The 18,492-nt window shown below is 48.3% G+C and overlaps 1 protein-coding gene across 1 annotated transcript; it reads left to right on the top strand.

Moving 5' to 3' along the window:
* The first annotated feature begins 5,692 nt into the window (after window positions 1–5,692).
* MILR1 (mast cell immunoglobulin-like receptor 1) lies at window positions 5,693–14,145 on the top strand. Its single transcript, XM_012659558.1, has 9 exons — window positions 5,693–5,747; window positions 5,840–5,881; window positions 7,243–7,512; window positions 8,437–8,721; window positions 10,314–10,424; window positions 12,568–12,645; window positions 13,150–13,206; window positions 13,311–13,379; window positions 14,093–14,145. The coding sequence occupies exons 1-9, from the start codon at window positions 5,693–5,695 to the stop codon at window positions 14,143–14,145; spliced, it is 1,020 nt and encodes a 339-aa protein (XP_012515012.1).
* Window positions 14,146–18,492: the final 4,347 nt, after the last annotated feature.

Genomic DNA, 18,492 nt, shown 5'->3' with positions numbered 1-18,492 from the left:
CTCCATAAAGCCATTAAAAAAAGAACAGATGTCAAAAAATATTCCAATATAACGAGCTCTTATAATTTAAATAGCTAGTTCCCAATTGATGGGCATTTAGGTGTTTGCAGTTTTTCATAATCACAAGCAAAACTGCGTGGATGCCCTTGGATGCCTGTCCTTGCACACTCACAGATCCGAAAGGAAAATTCTACGTCTACACAACACAGCTCTGGACTCGAATGCAGGAACTCTGATATTAGTTGGTGTGCTAGAAACCACTTCTAATTTCTTCCAACAATATAAAGTTTTTAAGTGTGCTTAAGTAAACTTTCCATCGGGGATGGGCGTCAGTGACCATGAGGAGGGCAGGAGAGGGGGGTGGTTTGGCCTTTTAATGGCAACGCCCCCACAGCGCGGTGTAGCTAGGCACGGTGGTTAGTACCGCAGCTCTGCCGCTACCAGCTGGAGACTTGGGGCTGCTCCTTCACAGTTTGTTCATCTGTGAAACAGAATAGTCCACAGGGTTATTATGGGGATGGAGTGAGCTGGCCCATCCGATGGACTGACCTTGGTCAGGAGGTACTAAGTGCTAGATCCTTCTCTTTCGACCTTGAAAGACTCTAGGTGAGAGCACAGCACACTCAGAGACAGGAAAGAACCTGATAAGTCCATCCGCGTGGTGGTATTCTTGAGTGGTGACCCCCACAATTGGGAGGCCACCAGTCCAGTGCAGGGGTGGGTGCCAGAGCCTACTTATTCACAGGTGCAGAGGGATGGAGCAAGTCCCATGAAGACTCAGGAGACAGAGGATGAGGCCGGCAGCTGGCCTGTGTGAACTGATGCAGTCTCCCCAGAATCCTCGGCACCCCTTCCCCAGGAGGGGGCAGGGGTCCAATTGGAATCACTCTGGGGCTTTGGGCCTCCTCCCTAGCAGCAACTCAAGCCATTCTGGATCTAAAGAACAAGGCACAATGACTAGAGCCCCGCCCTACGAAGAATCACAAAGCCTCTCATCCTTCCTTGTGCTCAGCCTATGGTAAGCTCCCAGATTTTCTGGAATAGTCTTGACTTCTCTCCATTAGCAAAATCTTGACAAATCATCTCTTTGGATAGGTCACTTCTGCAGGCAGCCAAGGGCCTGCCCAGGTCCATATGGGCTTTGGCTTCAAAAGATAAACTCATCTCCACATTTTGGGGAGACCATACCCTTGCCCGGATAGAGATATGTTTATAGTTTTTCTCCTGTAGAAGATCTCACTGAAGCCAACCAAACCTGGTAGGTTCCACTGGCTGTGAACGAGGCTGTGTTTCCAGATAAACTGTTCTGCGTGCACACACCAAGAGAAAGACTCTCAGTCAGGGAGAGCCGGACTCTGGGAATTTTCTGCAGTTCATCTCCTGCCTCTGTGGTTAGAATTCACAGGGCACTGTGCAACATGGAGACAAGGGGCCTTTTGTTAAAAAAAGTATTACCTCAAGACAACACTGGAGGGCGTTAGAGCAGCACAGTCCCCATGCGACCACACAGGCTGCACGACCACAAAGCCAGCCCTGCAGCCTCCTGTCCCAGTGACCCCTGAGAGACACCCAAAGCCAGCATTTCACTTCAGTCCATGTCACTGAACATCAAGTGTCCCTCCCAAACTCACTGCTTTAGGAGAGCTGCCAAGTTATCTTTATCCCCAAAAAATGAGTTTTATTTTTATTTATTTGTTTACTTTGAGATAGTCTCTCACTCTGTCGCCTGGGCTAGAGGGCTGTGGCATCATCCTAGCTCACAGCAACCTCATACTCCTGGGCTCAAGCGATCCTCCTGCCTCAGCCTCCCGAGTAGCTGGGACTACAGGTGCGCACCAGCATGCCCTGCTAATTTTTCTATTTTTAGTAGAGACAGGGCCTGGCTCTTGCTCAGGCTGGTCTCGAACTCTAAGCTCAAGTGATCCTCCCACCTTGGCCTCCAGAGTGTTAGGATTACAGGCGTGAGCCACCGCACCCAGCCTGAGAAGCACTGTTTTAAAGGAACTGTTCAATGCTCTGAAGAGCCTACTTTTTTTAGCAACATTTGCTAGCAGCTATAGGCAGTATTTCCCCTGGTTTCATCTGCTGTCTTTGTGTCAGATCTGCGGTCAGCAAGCTTCCTGCTTATAGCCGAGAGTTCCAGACACGTCAGCTTTTCTGAAAGGCCCTGGGTCCTCCCAGGCACCCTCTCAGGGACACAGCCCTACCCTCTGCCCAGTCAGGGTTGGAGGCCACGCTGATGGGGAAAGTGTCAAAATTGTAATGCCTGCGAAACTGCCAATTCCCTTTAGCAGAAATTCAAGCATTGAGGATCATCTCACCAGAGATTAAACCTGTGGGGCTCTAGTCCCCTTTTTTGGTGAGAGAAATTGCCACCAGTATCACAGCATGAAAAGCACTGTGATTCACTTGGTGTCATCTTTTTATAGAAGAGTAGATACCTGAGAGGTAACTTTTACTGTTGGGGGAATAAAGGCCTTCTGTGAACCGAGGGTTGAAGATGATTTGCTTCTAGATGGTGGTGGCCAGGCAGAGTGGAAGCGGGGTGAGGGCAGCAGGCCCTGGGTCTGCTCAGACCCCCGGCCGTGACGGGGGGAGGGCCCTGGAATGACTGACCACCGCGGGCTGGGACCCGGACACCTGAGGTGAGTCAACAATGAAGGCGGGACAATATCCTGGGAGAACCCACAGCTGGGCAAGGACCTGGCTTCCCCACAGAGAGGCACCTGTCCACAGGAACATGCAGGACCTACAGGGCCAACCCTGTGTGGCAACGAGACTCAATCAGTGGCAACCCAAGTGGCCCTGACCAGTCATGGCTCCCTCCACTTGGGAAGTCCCCCACCACTTCCCACCCTCCGCTTCAGACTGGTGAGACTGCAATACGTGGCTTTACCTCTGTGTACACTGCACACAGCCAGGAGAGTTCTGGATCTGGTAGACGTGAACCGCAAGCCAATCCGTCTTGTGATTTAGAGATTCCAAGACTTAAAGTCAAGAAGGTTCTGATCGTGGGTGCAGACATAGCAGACAGAGGCCGTAGAGAAGGGGTGGGAGCCCAGGCTTTGGCTTCAGAGAGATCAGGGTTTGAATCCCCGCCATGCTACGTACGAGCTGAGTTTCCCGTGCGGAGCCAATGGAGCCGACAATCCTCCACAGAGGGTCGAACGGGATCACAGGGGAAAGCATTCGCACGGGGCTGACCTAGTCGATAAACAACAGCTGCCACTATTACCACCAGCCACAATTCACAATGAACTGCATGTTGGGGAAACTGCAGGGGAGGGAGGGCTGACGACACTCCTGGGGGCAAGGACAATAAATGGAAATGAATTATGCTCATACCTATGGGCTCTTTGTTCAGTGTGCTGTTTCAATTTTTGTAATTTACTGGACTCAAAACAGTTATTTTCTCATAAGGAAGTAGACGCTGAAGGAAAGAAGGAAGTTTGCAAGCTTATGGGTTGCCCAAGTGCAGGTATGGGCCCCAGGTGGGGCCTTGCAGGAAGGGACTTTATTTTTACCTTCTATGTAAATGTGATTTTACCCTTCTCAGTAACTCGGTGGTTTTGAGCCTGGGCCTCTGGGGAACGTCCCCACCCTCCTGCCCTGGCTTAGTCAACCGTACTTCCAAGCTTGGAGGAGGCTCTTCCTCTCCTATTGAGGACCAAGGAAAAGTGTCAAGGTCAGGAATTATTCCCCTCCTTTCCCCTTCTCCATAATAAGGAGATTATTAATGCAGAAAAAAGAATCCAAAGTGAAACTGGAATAAGAAAATTAAAATCTTCCATAATTCAGCAGGACAGTGGCCATGGAAATCGGAATCTGCTAAGGAGGGTATAACAACGCACCTGCTGAATAAACTAGAAAAAAAAATATTAAAAAAAATTTTTTTTTAAATCTCCCATGATTCTACCATCCAGATATGGCTACTGTGAACATTTTCAGAAAATATCCCTCCAGTTTTTGTATGCATATAAATTATGTACTTTCTTATTTTAAACAATGTTTCATGTTATTACAAACGTTTATAATGGCTTTTCTTTTTCCTTGACTATATTATGATCCTCTTGCCACATCATGAAATATTCTTCTACAACACTATTAAAAAAAATCTTTATTCAAAATGTTGAAAAGCATAAAATGGTAATTATAAATTAGCAAACACCCAATTTTTAAAAAGCAGTTATTCTCTTTTTCCTTATACAGTACAAGCAGCGGCCACTCGGATGTCCCTGCTCACTTGCAGCCACCACGCTGTCCTACGTGTGCTCCACTTACGACGAGTTAGTAGCTTGAGTGTTTGGAGTGAAAATTCATATGGATCCTAAGAAGCAACTCTAATAACGTAGCTCAAGTATCAAAAAAAAATACACATCCTAGGTTAAACATGTGATTTGATGGCTCCTATTATAGCATTATTTCCAAAGTAAAATTAAGTCACTTTTTTTGTAGCTGTAAGTCAATGTTGCACAAATGGACATTTAAGATTAAAGTATCTTTCTGCTCTGGAGTGGTGCTTCAGTGGAACAGCCATTCGGACAAAGGCATAGACAGATAGGTAGATGATAGATAAAACAGAACATGTATCTGTTATACTTTATTTCATTTCAGTGATCACTTTCTTCCAAATAGAACTGAAAACACCAGTCCATAATTACAAGTTGCCAATATTTCTGTTCATTACCAAAGATTTGTCTCCAATTTGCACTGGATCTGAGAGAGAAACCATTTCCACGGGTCTATATGAAAAAGCGAGTACGTGGAATGATCCTATTGTTGTCCTGGTTTTTTCCCAACTAGCCAGCAGTGGTAGCTGAAAAGTGACAGGAAGCTGATGAAGAACACTGCAGAGGCCGGGCGCGGTGGCTCACGCCTGTAATCCTAGCACTCCGGGGAGGCCAAGGCGGGAGGATTGCTTGAACTCAGGAGTTTGAGACCAACCTGAGCAAAGCAAGACCCTGTCTCTACTAAAAACAGAAAAATTAGCCAAGCAATTAAAAATAGAAACAAAAAATTAGCCGGGCATGGTGGCACGTGCCTGTAGTCCCAGCTACTCAGGAGGCTGAGGCAGGAGGATCACTCGAGCCCAGGAATTTGAGGTTGCTGTGAGCTAGGCTGACACCCCAGCACACTAGCCTGGACAACAGGGCAACAGAGCGAGACTCCGTCTCAAAAAAAAAAACAAAAACAAAGAGTTGCTTAGGGCCCTTGTTAAAAATATCAAAGTCCCAGGCTTCAACCCCAGTAAGTCTGCAATGGGGCCTAGAAACCAGCATTTAACAAAAGCAGGCCTTTCTGAGCCCATGTTTGTGGGCGTCTGCTCAAGACAGTCAACGTTTGTTTCCAAAGACTAAACCAAACTTACACTAAATTCCTCGGGATGTAGACAGTGCAGACACAGGTGACCAGGCGGGTTGACACAAACACAATGTAACAGACTTTTGTCTTTCTCCCGCTTCCAAATGCCCAGCCGTCCCGAGTTAGGGGCAGCCTACCAAATCTCTCTCTTCTTGCGAGAACTCAGGGAGGAACAGAGGTTGGTCCAACCCACTGGTCAAATTGTGCAAAATGTGTCCAGACCCTCTGACTTCCTTAATGAGATCAAGAAAAAAAGGAAGTCCTCTGAGTGACTCACCACCGCCCGGCTTCCGAACCTGCTTCACCCTCCTCTCTGACTTCACTCGGGAGAATGCGGAGCCACCTGAACACGCTGCTCTTCTGGGGCACGTTTTCTTCTGTCACATGTGAGCCCTACATGTCATTCTGAGGCTTGAATCTTCAAATCCAAATGTCATGTGGAAAGTGAGCTTTCTCGTGTTCCTTTTCTCTCTTTCAGCTCAAAATGCCGTACTGGACTGTGGGACGATGAAAACAGATGGTGAGTTTCATTTACGTCTCTCTTACTAAAACTGTGTTTGCTGAAGTGGCGAGACGGTCTTATTTATTTACTATTTATTATATTTATTTATTTTTTTGAGACAGAGTCTCGCTCTGTTGCCCGGGCTAGAGTGCCGTGGCATCAGCCTGGCTCACAGCAACCTCCAACTCCTGGGCTCAAGCGATCCTCCTGCCTCAGCCTCCCGAGTAACTGGGACTACAGCTTGCCACCATACCTGGCTAATTTTTTGTTTCTATTTTTAGTTGCTTGGCTAATTTTTCTATTTTTAGTAGAGACGGGGTCTCACTCTTGCTCAGGCCGGTCTCAAACTCCTGATCTCAAACGATCCGCCCGCCTCAGCCTCCTGGAGTGCTAGGATTACAGGCGTGAGCCACCGCGTGCAGCCGAGACGGCCCACTTTAAACCTGAGCATGCATTAATAAGTTTCTCTATGCTTCTAGATGAACAACCAAAGAGCAAAGTCTTTTCCATTACCTACTGTTTAAAATAAAATGATTTTAGGGAGGCGGCTAGAGCCTTTTTTCGGAGACTCAGTAACAAAATATTAAGATTGTTTTTACAATGAAAAATTTTTAACTTCGTTGTTGTTTTGTTGTTACTGTGTTTTAACTAGAAAACCAACACAGAGTTATTGTAAAATAATTCAAGCAAGAGTAGAAATATGTATCAGGAGACAGCCTCCCCTAGCGTTAGACCACCTGGGTCCTAAACCTGGCTCTGCTGCCTAGCAGCGGGCAGCTTAAACACGTGACATGACACTTTTCAGCTTAATTTCTTTCATGTGTGAAGTAAGATAATCAATGCACCCACCTAGGAGGGTTGCCGTGAGGCTTGAATGAGACGATCCCTGTTCTTCGGCACAGTGGCTGGCATAGAGTAAGCTGTCGACACAGGCTAGCCAAGGTTGTTGTTGTTACAGTATAAAGAGTTCTTTTTTTTTTTTAAGACAGGGTCTCGTTCTTGCTCAGGCTGGTCTCGAACTCCTGAGCTCAAATGATCCTCCTGCTTCAGCCTCCCAGAGTGCTAGGATCATAGGCATGAGCTACTGCGCCCGGCCAGCATAGCTAATCTTAATAGAGGCCACTTCAGGCTCTCACCGGCAAGAGAGGTAGCAAGCACAGAAGAGTCTACATGGTCAAGTCCACTCCTGCTGCAGGCCCGGAGGCTCCTTACACGCCGGTCAGTCTGGCTGTGCAGGCAGGAGATGCCTCCCTTAGGATAGCTCACCAGCAACAGAGTGTCCCTACCACCTGGCCCCATAAAAATATGGCTAGACAACCACTAAGTTATTATCAAAGGATTTTAACAAGGACCTTTTCTTGTGTCGTTTTATCTTCCAGAATTCCCTTCTCCAAGGTTGTACTCAGAAACTAATGTGGTCATGAAGGGTCAAAATGTGTCTCTGTTTTGTTTCAATGAGAACAAATCACTGCAGATCACCTATTCGTTGTTTCGGCATGGTAAATACTTGGGAACCCAGAATGGAACAGGCAAACCCGTGATTTTTAACCTCAACATCTCAGAAGTGCCTGACTCGGGCCCCTACAAATGCAAAGCTGAAGTTTTACAATGCGGAAAATATAGTCGTGAGCTCAACTTCACCATTGTTGGTAAGTGGAGGCCCCGCAGTTAGTGGGATTCTTTCCTCTTCTATGAAGGGCTCTCCATGTCCCTTGTGAAAACTTACTCAAGAGCCCGGAGCCTATGTCACTTAGATGTTTATTCTTAATAATTCCATTTCACTTTCAGATAATAGTCTTATGGCCTCAGGCAAAAGTCTGAAAAAACAAAACAAACAAACCGTGTAGCTGGGTTCTCCCACAAAATGGGGTCTGGCCTGACAACCAGTCCTACACACTTCCTGTTGGGAGTTTCGCTTGCATCTATTTAAGCAGGGTTACTAACCGCTTTGTGGAGGATGCGAAAGATAACTACACAGCTGAATTCTATAAATGAAAATACAGTTAGAGAAAATGATATTGTGGGATTTCTTTTAAAAAAGACAAAATTCCCAGAGCCAGACACAATGGTGCACATCTGTAGTCCCAGCTACTCAGGAAGCTGAGGCAGGAGGATCGCTTGAGGCCAAGAGTTTGAGTCCAGCCTGGGCATCATAGCAAGACCATGTCTCTAAAAAAATTTATAAATAAATAAATTTTAAAAACCGTTGTAACCTTGTAAGGATTGAGAACAAAAGCACCTCTCAACTTCATACATGAAACTGGATCATTGACAAAATTATATTCCTCACTAGCAATAACAGATTGTGAATTCTCTGAAAGGCAAGTTTGCACCCCAAGTCTTCAAAGCACAGAGACACCCCCCACCGTCTGGCTTTCTCAGTACGCGGCATGGCGTTAGTCACACGCCCCTTCGCCTTCCTGCTGGCTTGCGGCCTCTTGACTCCTCAGGAAGAGGGTCATTCGTCTTTGGGTCCACCGCCTGGAACAGAGCAGGGGGTTCGTCTCCATCTGTGGCCTGAGCGAGTGAACCCAATCTGCGTACCCCTCTCACACGCACCTTCATCCTTGCAGAGCCGGTGACTGCCCCAGTGCTGAGCGTCACGGTCACTCAAACAGAAACAGAACGACACGTAACACTACACTGCATCTCAGTCAATGGCTCGCTGCCCATCAATTACACTTTCTTTGAAAAAAACGTCACCATATCACCAGCTATTTCCAAGAACAGAAGGGAGCCTGCTGAATTTAACTTCACCAGGAAGAACAGTGGAGAAGAGGAAGAGTATAGGTGTGAAGCCAGAAACAGTCTGCCTAGCCACACAAAGTACAGCTGGCTTGTCACCGTGACCTCGACAGGTAAGGGCGACCTGAGTTCTTTCAACAGGGTCTGGACTTGCTTCCAGAAACAAGCGAAACCCCTGCCCACGCATTTCCCACTTTGGCCACCTGTTTCCAGTTCCAGGGTTCCTGTGGCAGGGTCCACACAAACTCTAATGGGGTTGCTGTCTGCCGTAAAGGAGCCATAGGAAAGCCTAGAAGCTGGGTCAGGAAGGGGCTTGTGGTGAGACTCTCTGCCCTGACCCTGCTTCCTGCCCTGCCCTTCCATTACCTGGGTTCTAAGCAGCTGTACCTTTTCCCCATTTCTCTTGGGGAAATGTAAGTCTTTTGGTTTTCTTTGCTTTTTCGTAATTTTTTTATTGCCTTCTAACACCTGTGCCCTCTGCTTGGCTGTTTATTGCCCCACTGCTAAGGTTTGGTGATCATTGGCTCAGGGCAAGAGGGGCCCCTGACCCACCGCGGGGTTGGAAGGGCTCTGCTCTGGTGCCTCTGGGCTATGCCCCTCCCCGTAGGCTGAGGGGTCCAGGGAGCGATGGGGATGCGCCCACTTGGATGCTATATGCCTACTTTTCTGTCCCACACTCTGGGGACCTGGACCCAAATTCCCTGCCCAATCAGATCAGAACCCACTTCCAGGGTGTGCACAAGTCTCTTCCCCAGCTGGTTTTTCCAAGGGTGGTCCACAGCGAGGGTGTGAGCTTCCCTGGACCCGAGCCAAGGGAGCCGTTGAGGGTGCAGTAAGGACAGTGTTTGGACATGCAGGCTGGGGGCCCATGTGCATGTAGGGCCCCTTAGGTGCCGGCGGGAAGGGGGCGGGCCAGGACTGCGGTGGGCTCTCCCCATGCTGCCGTGTTCTGGTGCAGAACTCCAGAGAGTCTGAGAATTCTAGATTCAAACCTGACCTTCCAGGTCCTTATGAAGGTGCATTTGTCAAGGTAGGAGAAGGATAGAAGAAAAACTAGGTTAGCAAAGGCAGAAGGCCTCCTTAGACATTGAACACTTCACCCAGCCACATCTTTGGAAGAACAGAGCCCCCACACTGGTGTTCAGTGAGCTCTAAACAAGTGAGGCAGCCAAACATTTGGCTACGAATCACAGCCCTTCCATTTACTGGCTGTGTGATCTTGGGAAAATCACTTAACCTCTCTGAGTCTTACTTTCCTCATCTATAAAAAGGGAGTACCAATGAGATAAATAAGGCAACACGTGCAAGGTGCCCAACACAGTGTCTGGCATGTAGCTAATAATAAATGGTGGCTGTTTGGGTGACACAGTCATGCCAGCATGGCTAAGGGCTCTGCCCAATAGATGCTCCAGCCTTTCTGATGCTTATGACCCTAGCAACACTGCCAGTCATCACCTGTTAAATGCTGTGCTGCTTTTCTCTTCCTTGTATGACCCAGTGGAAGACGTGCTTGGTCATGACTATGAGAACTTCATTGACTAATAAGTCTCACGAGCAGATATCTATAGCAGTTTGGGAATTTGGATGCATAGTATGCTGGTTACCTTGGGAGACAGCTGTGATTGTCCTTTCTAGGACATCTACCAGCTCAGTGTCATTGGGAAAGAAAGTGCTGTGGTCACCGGTGAATGCTGTCTTCTTCCAGGCGGAGGTGGCTGTCCTTTCTGCCTGCAGCTACTGCTTCCGGGGCTATTACTGATGCTGACGGTGACAGTCCTAATTCTGGCTTTTTGGATACTACCAAAATACAAAGCAAGTAAGTTCTCTAGGCACTTTGCCATTGCTTTCCCATGGGTTTTGGATACAGACAGCAGGGCAGAGGGCGAGGAGGAGGGGAAAAGATGGATCAGAAATGGAATGGGGAAAATAGGAAGAAAAGATGAGAAAGGGAAGGATAAACAAAATAGACTTCCTGAGTGGTTTACACATAGTTATAACTCTCATTTCTCCAGTGAAAGCCTTTTCTGAATTAGATTGCGGCAGAGACAGCTTCATGGGCATGCAAGCTGGGCAGTTGCATAGTGCCCATGCCAAGGAGGGCTCCACATTTGGTTTAATGCTCTGCTGTCACCATCTAAAAATAATTAATAATTTTTTTGGACTCTTCTTCACATTATTTTTTAATGGTCGTAAAATATACATAGCAGAAAATTTACCATTTTAACCATGGTTAAGTGCACAGCTCAGTGGCATTAAGTACATTCACATTGTTGTGCAACCAAAAACACCATCATAGCCAGAAGTTTTTTCATCTTTCCAAACTGAAACTCTGCGCCCATAAACACTAACTCCCCACTCCCTCTCCCTCCAGCCTCTGGCAACTACCGTTTTACTTTCTGTCTCTGAATTTAACTACTCTAAGTACCTCGTGTAAGTGGAATCATATAGCATTTGTCCTTCTGTGACCGGCTTATTTCACTTAATATCCTCAAGCTTCATCTATGTTGTAGCATGTATCAGAATTTCCTTCCTGGCTGGGCGCGGTGGCTCACGCCTGTAGTCCTAGCACTCTGGGAGACCAAAGCAGGAGGAGTGCTTGAGCCTAGGAGTTGGAGGTTGCCGTGAGCTAGGCTGACACCACGGCACTCTAGCCCAGGTGACAGAGCAGGACTCTATCTCAAAAAAAAAAAAAAAAAGAATTTCCTTCCTTTTTAAGGCTGAAGATCCCATGGTATGGAGAGACCACACTTTGTTTATCCATTCATCCCTCCCCGACATTGCAGTGCTTCCACTTTTTGGCTATTGCACATGCTATAAACATGGGTGTAAAAATATTAATATATTTTAATGAGAGGCCCTTTTCTCTTCCTTGTATGACCCCTTGTGGAAGACGTACTTGGTCATGGCTTTAAGAACTTGTGTTCTGAAACAAGTTTAAGGCTTGGGAACAAGTGTTCCTCTTGCACTGGGCCCTACACGTGGCATAGCTGGTCCTGCCTGCAGGCTCCTTGAGGGCAAGAGCCCAGCCTGTGTTATTCAGCATCCTCACTGGATCTGCTACTTAGAGGAAGCTCATCACATGAAGGCAAACACCAGCATCGTTCCTTTCCTCCCCACCTTAAGTGCCACATCCGGCAAAAAACTCAACATCCTTCGAAGCCTGTTACCACTTTTCACTCTTCACGTCTCATGCCCACCTCTGGTTAAGATTTCAAAGTGGCACACAAGTGTGGAGGAACATTAAGATTTTCGCAAAAGACAGTTTGTGTCTTGGCACTGGCACCCAGCAGCGAGCCGGGGGGTGTTGGGCAGGCTCCTTTGCCTCTCTGAGCCTCAGCGTTCTGACCTGTGGAATGGGATCATGGAGCTGCTGTCAGAACTGGCAAGAGAACTAAATGATCATAAATATCAGGCCCCTGTGCTTCCCTCCATCTCTAGAGAGTCATAACTCAGAGAAGTCATGGACTCAGTTGACAAAACACTTGAACATAGATGTCACAACGTATACATCTCATATATCGGAAAAACATCTCTCCCCTTCCTACAAAAAGCCCAGGTCTTGCAAAAGTGGCATTAATATTCTTGATTACTGGCCAGAGCTAAAATAGAATCCAACTGGGTTATTTACTATCACTTGAAGATATTCCAAAGCTTCTTATAGACTGTTCTCTTCAGGGAAGGAAAGAAAATGTGGCCATTTCCGGCCTAATCTGATAGGCAAAGCATGTTCCCCACGAGGCTGGGAAGACAAGCTGGGCTGGCCCCTGGCCTGCAGAAGTGGGCGCCTTAGCCTCCTTGTTGGGTCCCTGGTTTTCCTTCATTAGACAACAGCTGGGGCCCTTTGGGAGCAAGTCACTCTTTCTTTCAGAGCTCTGGGGGAATTCTGCTCCGTGGCAGAAGAGATGAAGAAAATGTCACTGAATTGGTTTAATTGAATGATTCTGTACCAATTTATGTAGGAAAAGCTATGAGACATAACGTGCCCAAGGACCGTGGAGAAGTTGGAATATACGCAAACATCAGTAACGATCCAGCAGGTAAGAGAACTTCGTTGGGTATTTTAGTTCGTTTTAGGTTTTTGTCTTTTTTATTTTTTAAGGTGGTGCAGACACATCGATAAAAACCTGAACAAAGGAGTAGGGTTCAGTGTCTCCCTCCCACTGCTGGGGCCTTTCCAGGGAACCACCAGTTTTTTAAATCCTTCCCAGGTATTGTGTGCGTCTGCTGAACAAATGGTCACAGTGGTAGCATCTCACAGGTGTCCCGTTCTGCACCTTGATTTTTTCACTTAACAACATACCTTGGTGATTTTTAAACATCAGTTCGGAATGATCCCCGCTGTGATCCAAAGTCTTTCCGGATTACGTCTCAAAGCAGGCATCACACGCTGCTTTACAGTAAACGAGACCCAGGGCCTTGGCTGACAGTGGGAACAGTCCCGGCCAACACCGAGTGCCAGCCACGTCCCGGGCGTGGTGCTAAGCCGTTTACCTGCCCTAACACACCACTGACTCCCGATTTGTGTCACTGCCACTTTACAGATGAGGCATCTGTGCCAGACGTGGAATCCAGGCAGTGTGTTTCCACAGCGCAAGACGGTAAGCACCCCCCGCAGAGTCCGGGGGCTCGGTGGCACTGCCCTCGTGCGGTCACAGATTCAGGTAGTTGGCCCAATAACTCCTGTTCCCTTTCTCTTGTCCAGGGGCCGGAGACGCCCAGGAGATACATTATGCCACCCCCATGTTCTGGGAGGTGGCACCAATAGAGCAAGGTGAGCCACAGCTTGGGGTGAGGGATGCTGTTGACATGAGACAAATGTCCCTGTGCTCAGGGGCTTTAGGAACCCAGGAATAGGGTGGGTGGGAGTAATAGCCACACTCCAGGAAACCAGCAGCCCCCAATTCCACAGCTCCGGAGAAGTCCCACCGGGGATGGAGGGGTAGGGAAGAGGGAAGGCTGTTGTGGGTGGATGTTGTAAAAGAAGATCCAGCGAGGAGGATGTAGAGTCACTACTCAAATATTTTCTTTCTCTTTTTTTTTTTTTTTTGAGACATGATGTCACTCTTGCCCAGGCTGGAGTGCAGTGGTCTTATTATAGCTCACGGCAGCCTCGAACTCCTGGGCTCAAGCAATCCTCCTGCCTCAGCCTCCTGAGTAGCTGGGACTACAGACACCACTACCATGCCCAGCTAATTTTTCTATTTTTTGTAGAGATGGGGTCTTGCTATGTTGCCCAGGCTGGTCTAAAACTCCTGGCCTCCAGTGATCCTCCTGCCTTGGCCTCCCAAAGTGTTGGGATTACAGGCATGAGCTACTGTACCTGGCTCAGACATTTTCAAGAATAAATGATTTAATATAGTCCAGGGAAAATCAGTAAATACTTGGTTCTGTCAGGGCACCCAGCTGTAGGAATAGGATTTTTAAAAGAGCCTCTCTGAACACGTATCTTAAGTTTAGTGAATTATCTTCCCTTTTATATTTCAGAAGCCTGTAATGATTATAAACCTGGATGTGTCTACTCTGAACTTGTCATCTGAAATGTAAAAAAATAAACTACATCTCAGGGTAAGATGCTTTTTATGAAGCTGATTTACATAAAGAAAAAAAATCTTTTTGACACTTAAAAAAAGTGTCTAACCTGGTTACATAAAGTGAATTCCTATTTTTCATGTTTAGACACTTTTCATTTGGCCCATTTGGGTACAGCCAGTGCTGTCAGCAGACAGCAGTTTGGGCAGGTGGCCCCCGTGGGTAATGGCTTTGAGTTGCTTTTGCTATTTTTAGGTATGGACCATCCTCCCCATTCCCTCACCATTTTAAAAATAATAATTGTTAGACCACTGGGCTCTTCATAAGCATGTCCGGGAGGTATTACAATGACCACCTTTCAGGTTTCCTTGTCCCCGGGCCCACCATGGGTTCAAGAGCAAAATTCACGTCTAGATGCTAAAACAAAAATAGATGACCTTGGAAATGTGTCTGAAGACGACGGTGCCTGCCGTCACCAAAGAGGAAAGCGAGATGACTCGAGCGAACCTTTTGCGTCCACTGCTGTTCCCATTTGCTCTCGGACTTGGCAAGGCTGCCAACATACAGATATTGATTTTGAGGGTCCTTCTCAGTCCTCGAGATTTAGCTCACGCCAGAAGTGCGCCTTTCTGTGACGTGTTTCCCAAACAGCGTCCGTGGAGAGAACTGCGCAGAGTTGCGTTGGAGGGAGGGAGAAGGTATTCGTTTCCTAGGGCTGCTCTGACAAATTGCCACACACTCGTGGCCCCAAACAACAGGAATTTATTTTCCCCTAGTTCTGGAGGCCAGAAGTCCAAAGTCAAGGTGTCCCAGGGCCGTGCTCCCTCTGACGACTCTAGCGGAGCCTCTTCTGGTGGCTCCAGCGTTCCTTGGCCTGTGGCTCCTTCTCTGCAACCTGCGTGGCCTTCACGGGGCCTTCCCCTCTTCTCCTGCTGTCTGTCTCTCTCGAGGATGCTTGTCAATGGATTTAGGGGCTGACCGGATAATCCAGGATGATCTCGTCTCAAGATCCTTCATGTAATTATGTCTGCAAAGATCCTTTTCCCAAATAAGATCATGTTCACAGACTCCAGCAGTTAGGGTGTGGACTTATGTTTTGGGGGCACCACAATTCAACTCACTGCAGGGGACAGAATGATTTCTGGTTTGAATCTCTCATTCTAGGCGTTGAAAGTAAAGTGCAATAAACGTCCAGAGGGGTTTCTAGGCTTCCAGACAAACAAAACAACTTGACCCAAGCATTTCTGCTCCGTTCTTCTTTTTGGGGTTGCCTGAAACTCAGTCCTAATTATTCCTAATGATGAATCTCTGACTAGAAAATTCATAGCTATCATTAATTAGACACTAACCCGATGGTAACATCCTGCAAGGCCAATGTTATTAATTTGTTTTTACAGTTAAGGAAACTTAGACTCAGATGTCATTTTACAAGGTCACCCACTTGGTAAGGGGTTGGACTGGGATTAAATCGTAGCAAAGAACAGCGGCAGCTGTTGGGAATGCCTGTTAGGGGTCGGAAGGGACGCTGCACACCTGGGCCCAGATGGCTTTGTGGATTTTGCTGCCATAAGGCAGCATCATTAGCGTAAGTCCCCCTTTCTCTGTTGCTATTTTTATTTGGGGAAATCGATATATTACAGAGGCTAAGGGTGTGGGGGCTCCAGAGTCAGACAGACCCAAATTTAGCCTCAGTCATGTGCTAACTGTGTGACTCCGGACAAGTTACCTAACCTCTCTGGGCTTCAGTGTCCTCATTTGTAAGATGTGGGGAGAGAGGGTGAGGGGTGGGGGAAGAAAATAATGCTCACATCATGGAGCTACTATGAGAACAAACCCAGGTAATGAATATAAAGGTCTTGGCGCAGGACAAGGCACATGAGAAGAACTCACGAAAGGCCAGCTGTTCAAAACAGGACAGTGCCTAGTCTGAGACATGACAGTTGGCTGCTACTCTTAGAAACCTTTAAGCCTTTGACAGCATAAACGTGCTGACTGGGCCACTATTGGCTTTGTCATCTGTCTTAACCTGAGCTCCCTTCTAAAGCAGAGCCTGAGCCGGGCAAAGTGGCTCATGCCTGTAGTCCCAGCACTTTGAGAGGCTGAGGAGGGAGGATTGCTTGAGGCTAGGAGTTTGAGACCAGCCTGAGCAACATAGCAAGACCCCATCTCTACAAAAATGAAAAAACAAAATTAGCCAGGCATGGTGGTGCACAACTGTAGTCCCAGCTACTTGGGAGGCTGAGGTAGGAGGATCACTTGAGCCCAGGAGTTTGAGGTTGCACTGAGCTATGATCGCACCACTGCTCTCTAGTCTGGGTGACAGAGCGAGGTCCTGTCTTGAAAGAAAGGCGGAGAGGGAGGCAGGGAGGAAGGAAAGGAGGAAGGCAGGCAGGCCTGAGACAAGGACACGGGTGCAGGGGGTTTATGTGGGAGCTGATCCCAGGGAAGGAGAAAAAGCCAACGCAGGGAAGGGAAGGGGTTGTCAACTTAGTGACCATAGGGGTAACTGGGTTTGAGTCTTAAGACCTTCTGAGGTCTTGAAGTCCAGAATGCCTCTCAGAATTGTTTCTGGGGGATCGACAGGGAGAAGCATTTATCCGTTGGTTCCCACGCCCTGTTAGTTCAGGGTTACCCTAAGAAGATGTACATACCAAGAGGGCTGGTCCCCTCATCACAGTGTCAGAGCCAGGCAGAAAACAAAAGAAGCGTTTTATGCCTGTGCACGATTCTACCATTGTGCAGCCCACACGGAACTGTTTCCACAGCTGTCGCTGGAATTAGAGTGAGGGCAAGAGCAGGCTGAACTAAACCGCCACCCAACCCCCAGCCACTCAGACCTCCCCCCGCCCTCCATGAAGTTGAACCTAACACTGAGTATTCCAGGTGATGCTAGTCACAATCTCTCCAAAAGGCCTAACACGGGAGGGTTAATGACAAGCTGCTGCAACAGGTCTTCCGGTCCTAACATTCCTCATCTCCCTCCCACCACCCTCTGTTCCAGATCTCCTTCACCCTCCGCCAGCACTTCGTGGTCTAGGTGGCCGGGACGACCCAGACCTTGAACCCTACAGGCTCTGAGCCCCTGCATTGTGCCCGAGGGCAGGAGAGAGCTGGGACTAAATCATGAATGTGTACCACTCTCCTTTCCATGTGACTCCAAATGCTTTTAATCTTTTCTTCCAGCAGGACTTGCAAAGGACACATTTGCCAGATCCACAGCTGTGCACCAAGTGCCAGGGGCTGTGTTGGTGCATCTGGTGCAGCAGCTGCAACTGGATCTACAGATGGCCGGGTTGACAGAGTCCCCAGTCCCCCGCCAGGACCCACCTGATGTTCGCAGTGACCATACTGGTGAATTTGGGAAGAGGCGTGGTAGAGACCACAGCTATCCCTGTGTTTTCCAAGTCTTTGAAGGTGGTGCTGTCTCTAGTCTACTCGGAATGCAGCATTGCTCCTGCCGTACCTTCCTGGCTGGGGGCGGAGGGAGCAGCTTCAAGGGCTTGGCCCCTCCTATAAAACCGGCCCCAGTCCACATGCCAGGAAGCCCAGGTGAGGGTTCTGCCAGTTGTATATCCATCCTACTCATCCTAAGTGTGCAATCAGGAGCCGGGGCAATGACCAGAAGGTGGCTCTGCAGGTTATTGGACCCAACGTGAGATGGCTTCAACCTGTCCTTCACTGTCAGCTGGCTTCTGTGCACCCAACCATAGCACGCATTGGGGGTACCCTGGCGGGTGTCAGTATCAGCTCAGATCCGGTATCTGACAGCCCCTGAGCGGCCCTGGATGAGCGGTGGTCTCCTTTCCCCGGCGCGCAGCCTCCCTGCTATGGAGCTGGAGGAAACTCAGGGAAAGATTGAGGGAATAGTCATCGTATATACCTGCTGTCCTGCAGGGTCATCTCTCAAGGGGATCATTCGATGGCTCTGAGAAGTGGTTCGGACCTGGAAACAATTCATGATTTTCCACTACGGGGCTGATGCCAGCCTTCTGTTCATTTGCTTTGGGTCTTTTTCGGTTACATAAACACTGTTGTTGCCTGTCTTAGGAACGCCTGGGTCTCATCCTTGATCCCGGCCACTCCAGCCTTGTCACCTCTTGTGGCAATGACATTAACCCTGCCTCCCACACGTCAGGGCCACCACCTCACCTCTGCTGTGGCGGAGTCCTGTCATTCCCACTGACGCCGGGGCCCGGGTCCAGGGTGACGTCTTCCGCCACCAACTCTGGCTGACAGGACGGCAGGTTCACCAAGGCCCGTGAATTGCTTTAGTGAAAGGAGTGTCCTCTAGGGCCTCCCGAAGGACACGGTGAGCTGGTGGGTGTCCTGGTCGCCCACAGTGAACTCGTGCTAAC

Source organism: Propithecus coquereli, unplaced genomic scaffold, assembly GCF_000956105.1.
Source record: "Propithecus coquereli isolate 6110/MARCELLA unplaced genomic scaffold, Pcoq_1.0 Scaffold119, whole genome shotgun sequence".
NCBI classification, from domain to species: Eukaryota; Metazoa; Chordata; class Mammalia; order Primates; family Indriidae; genus Propithecus; species Propithecus coquereli.
The sequence above is the reverse complement of the archived record's forward strand: the minus strand, read 5'-3'. Positions and strand labels throughout refer to the sequence as shown.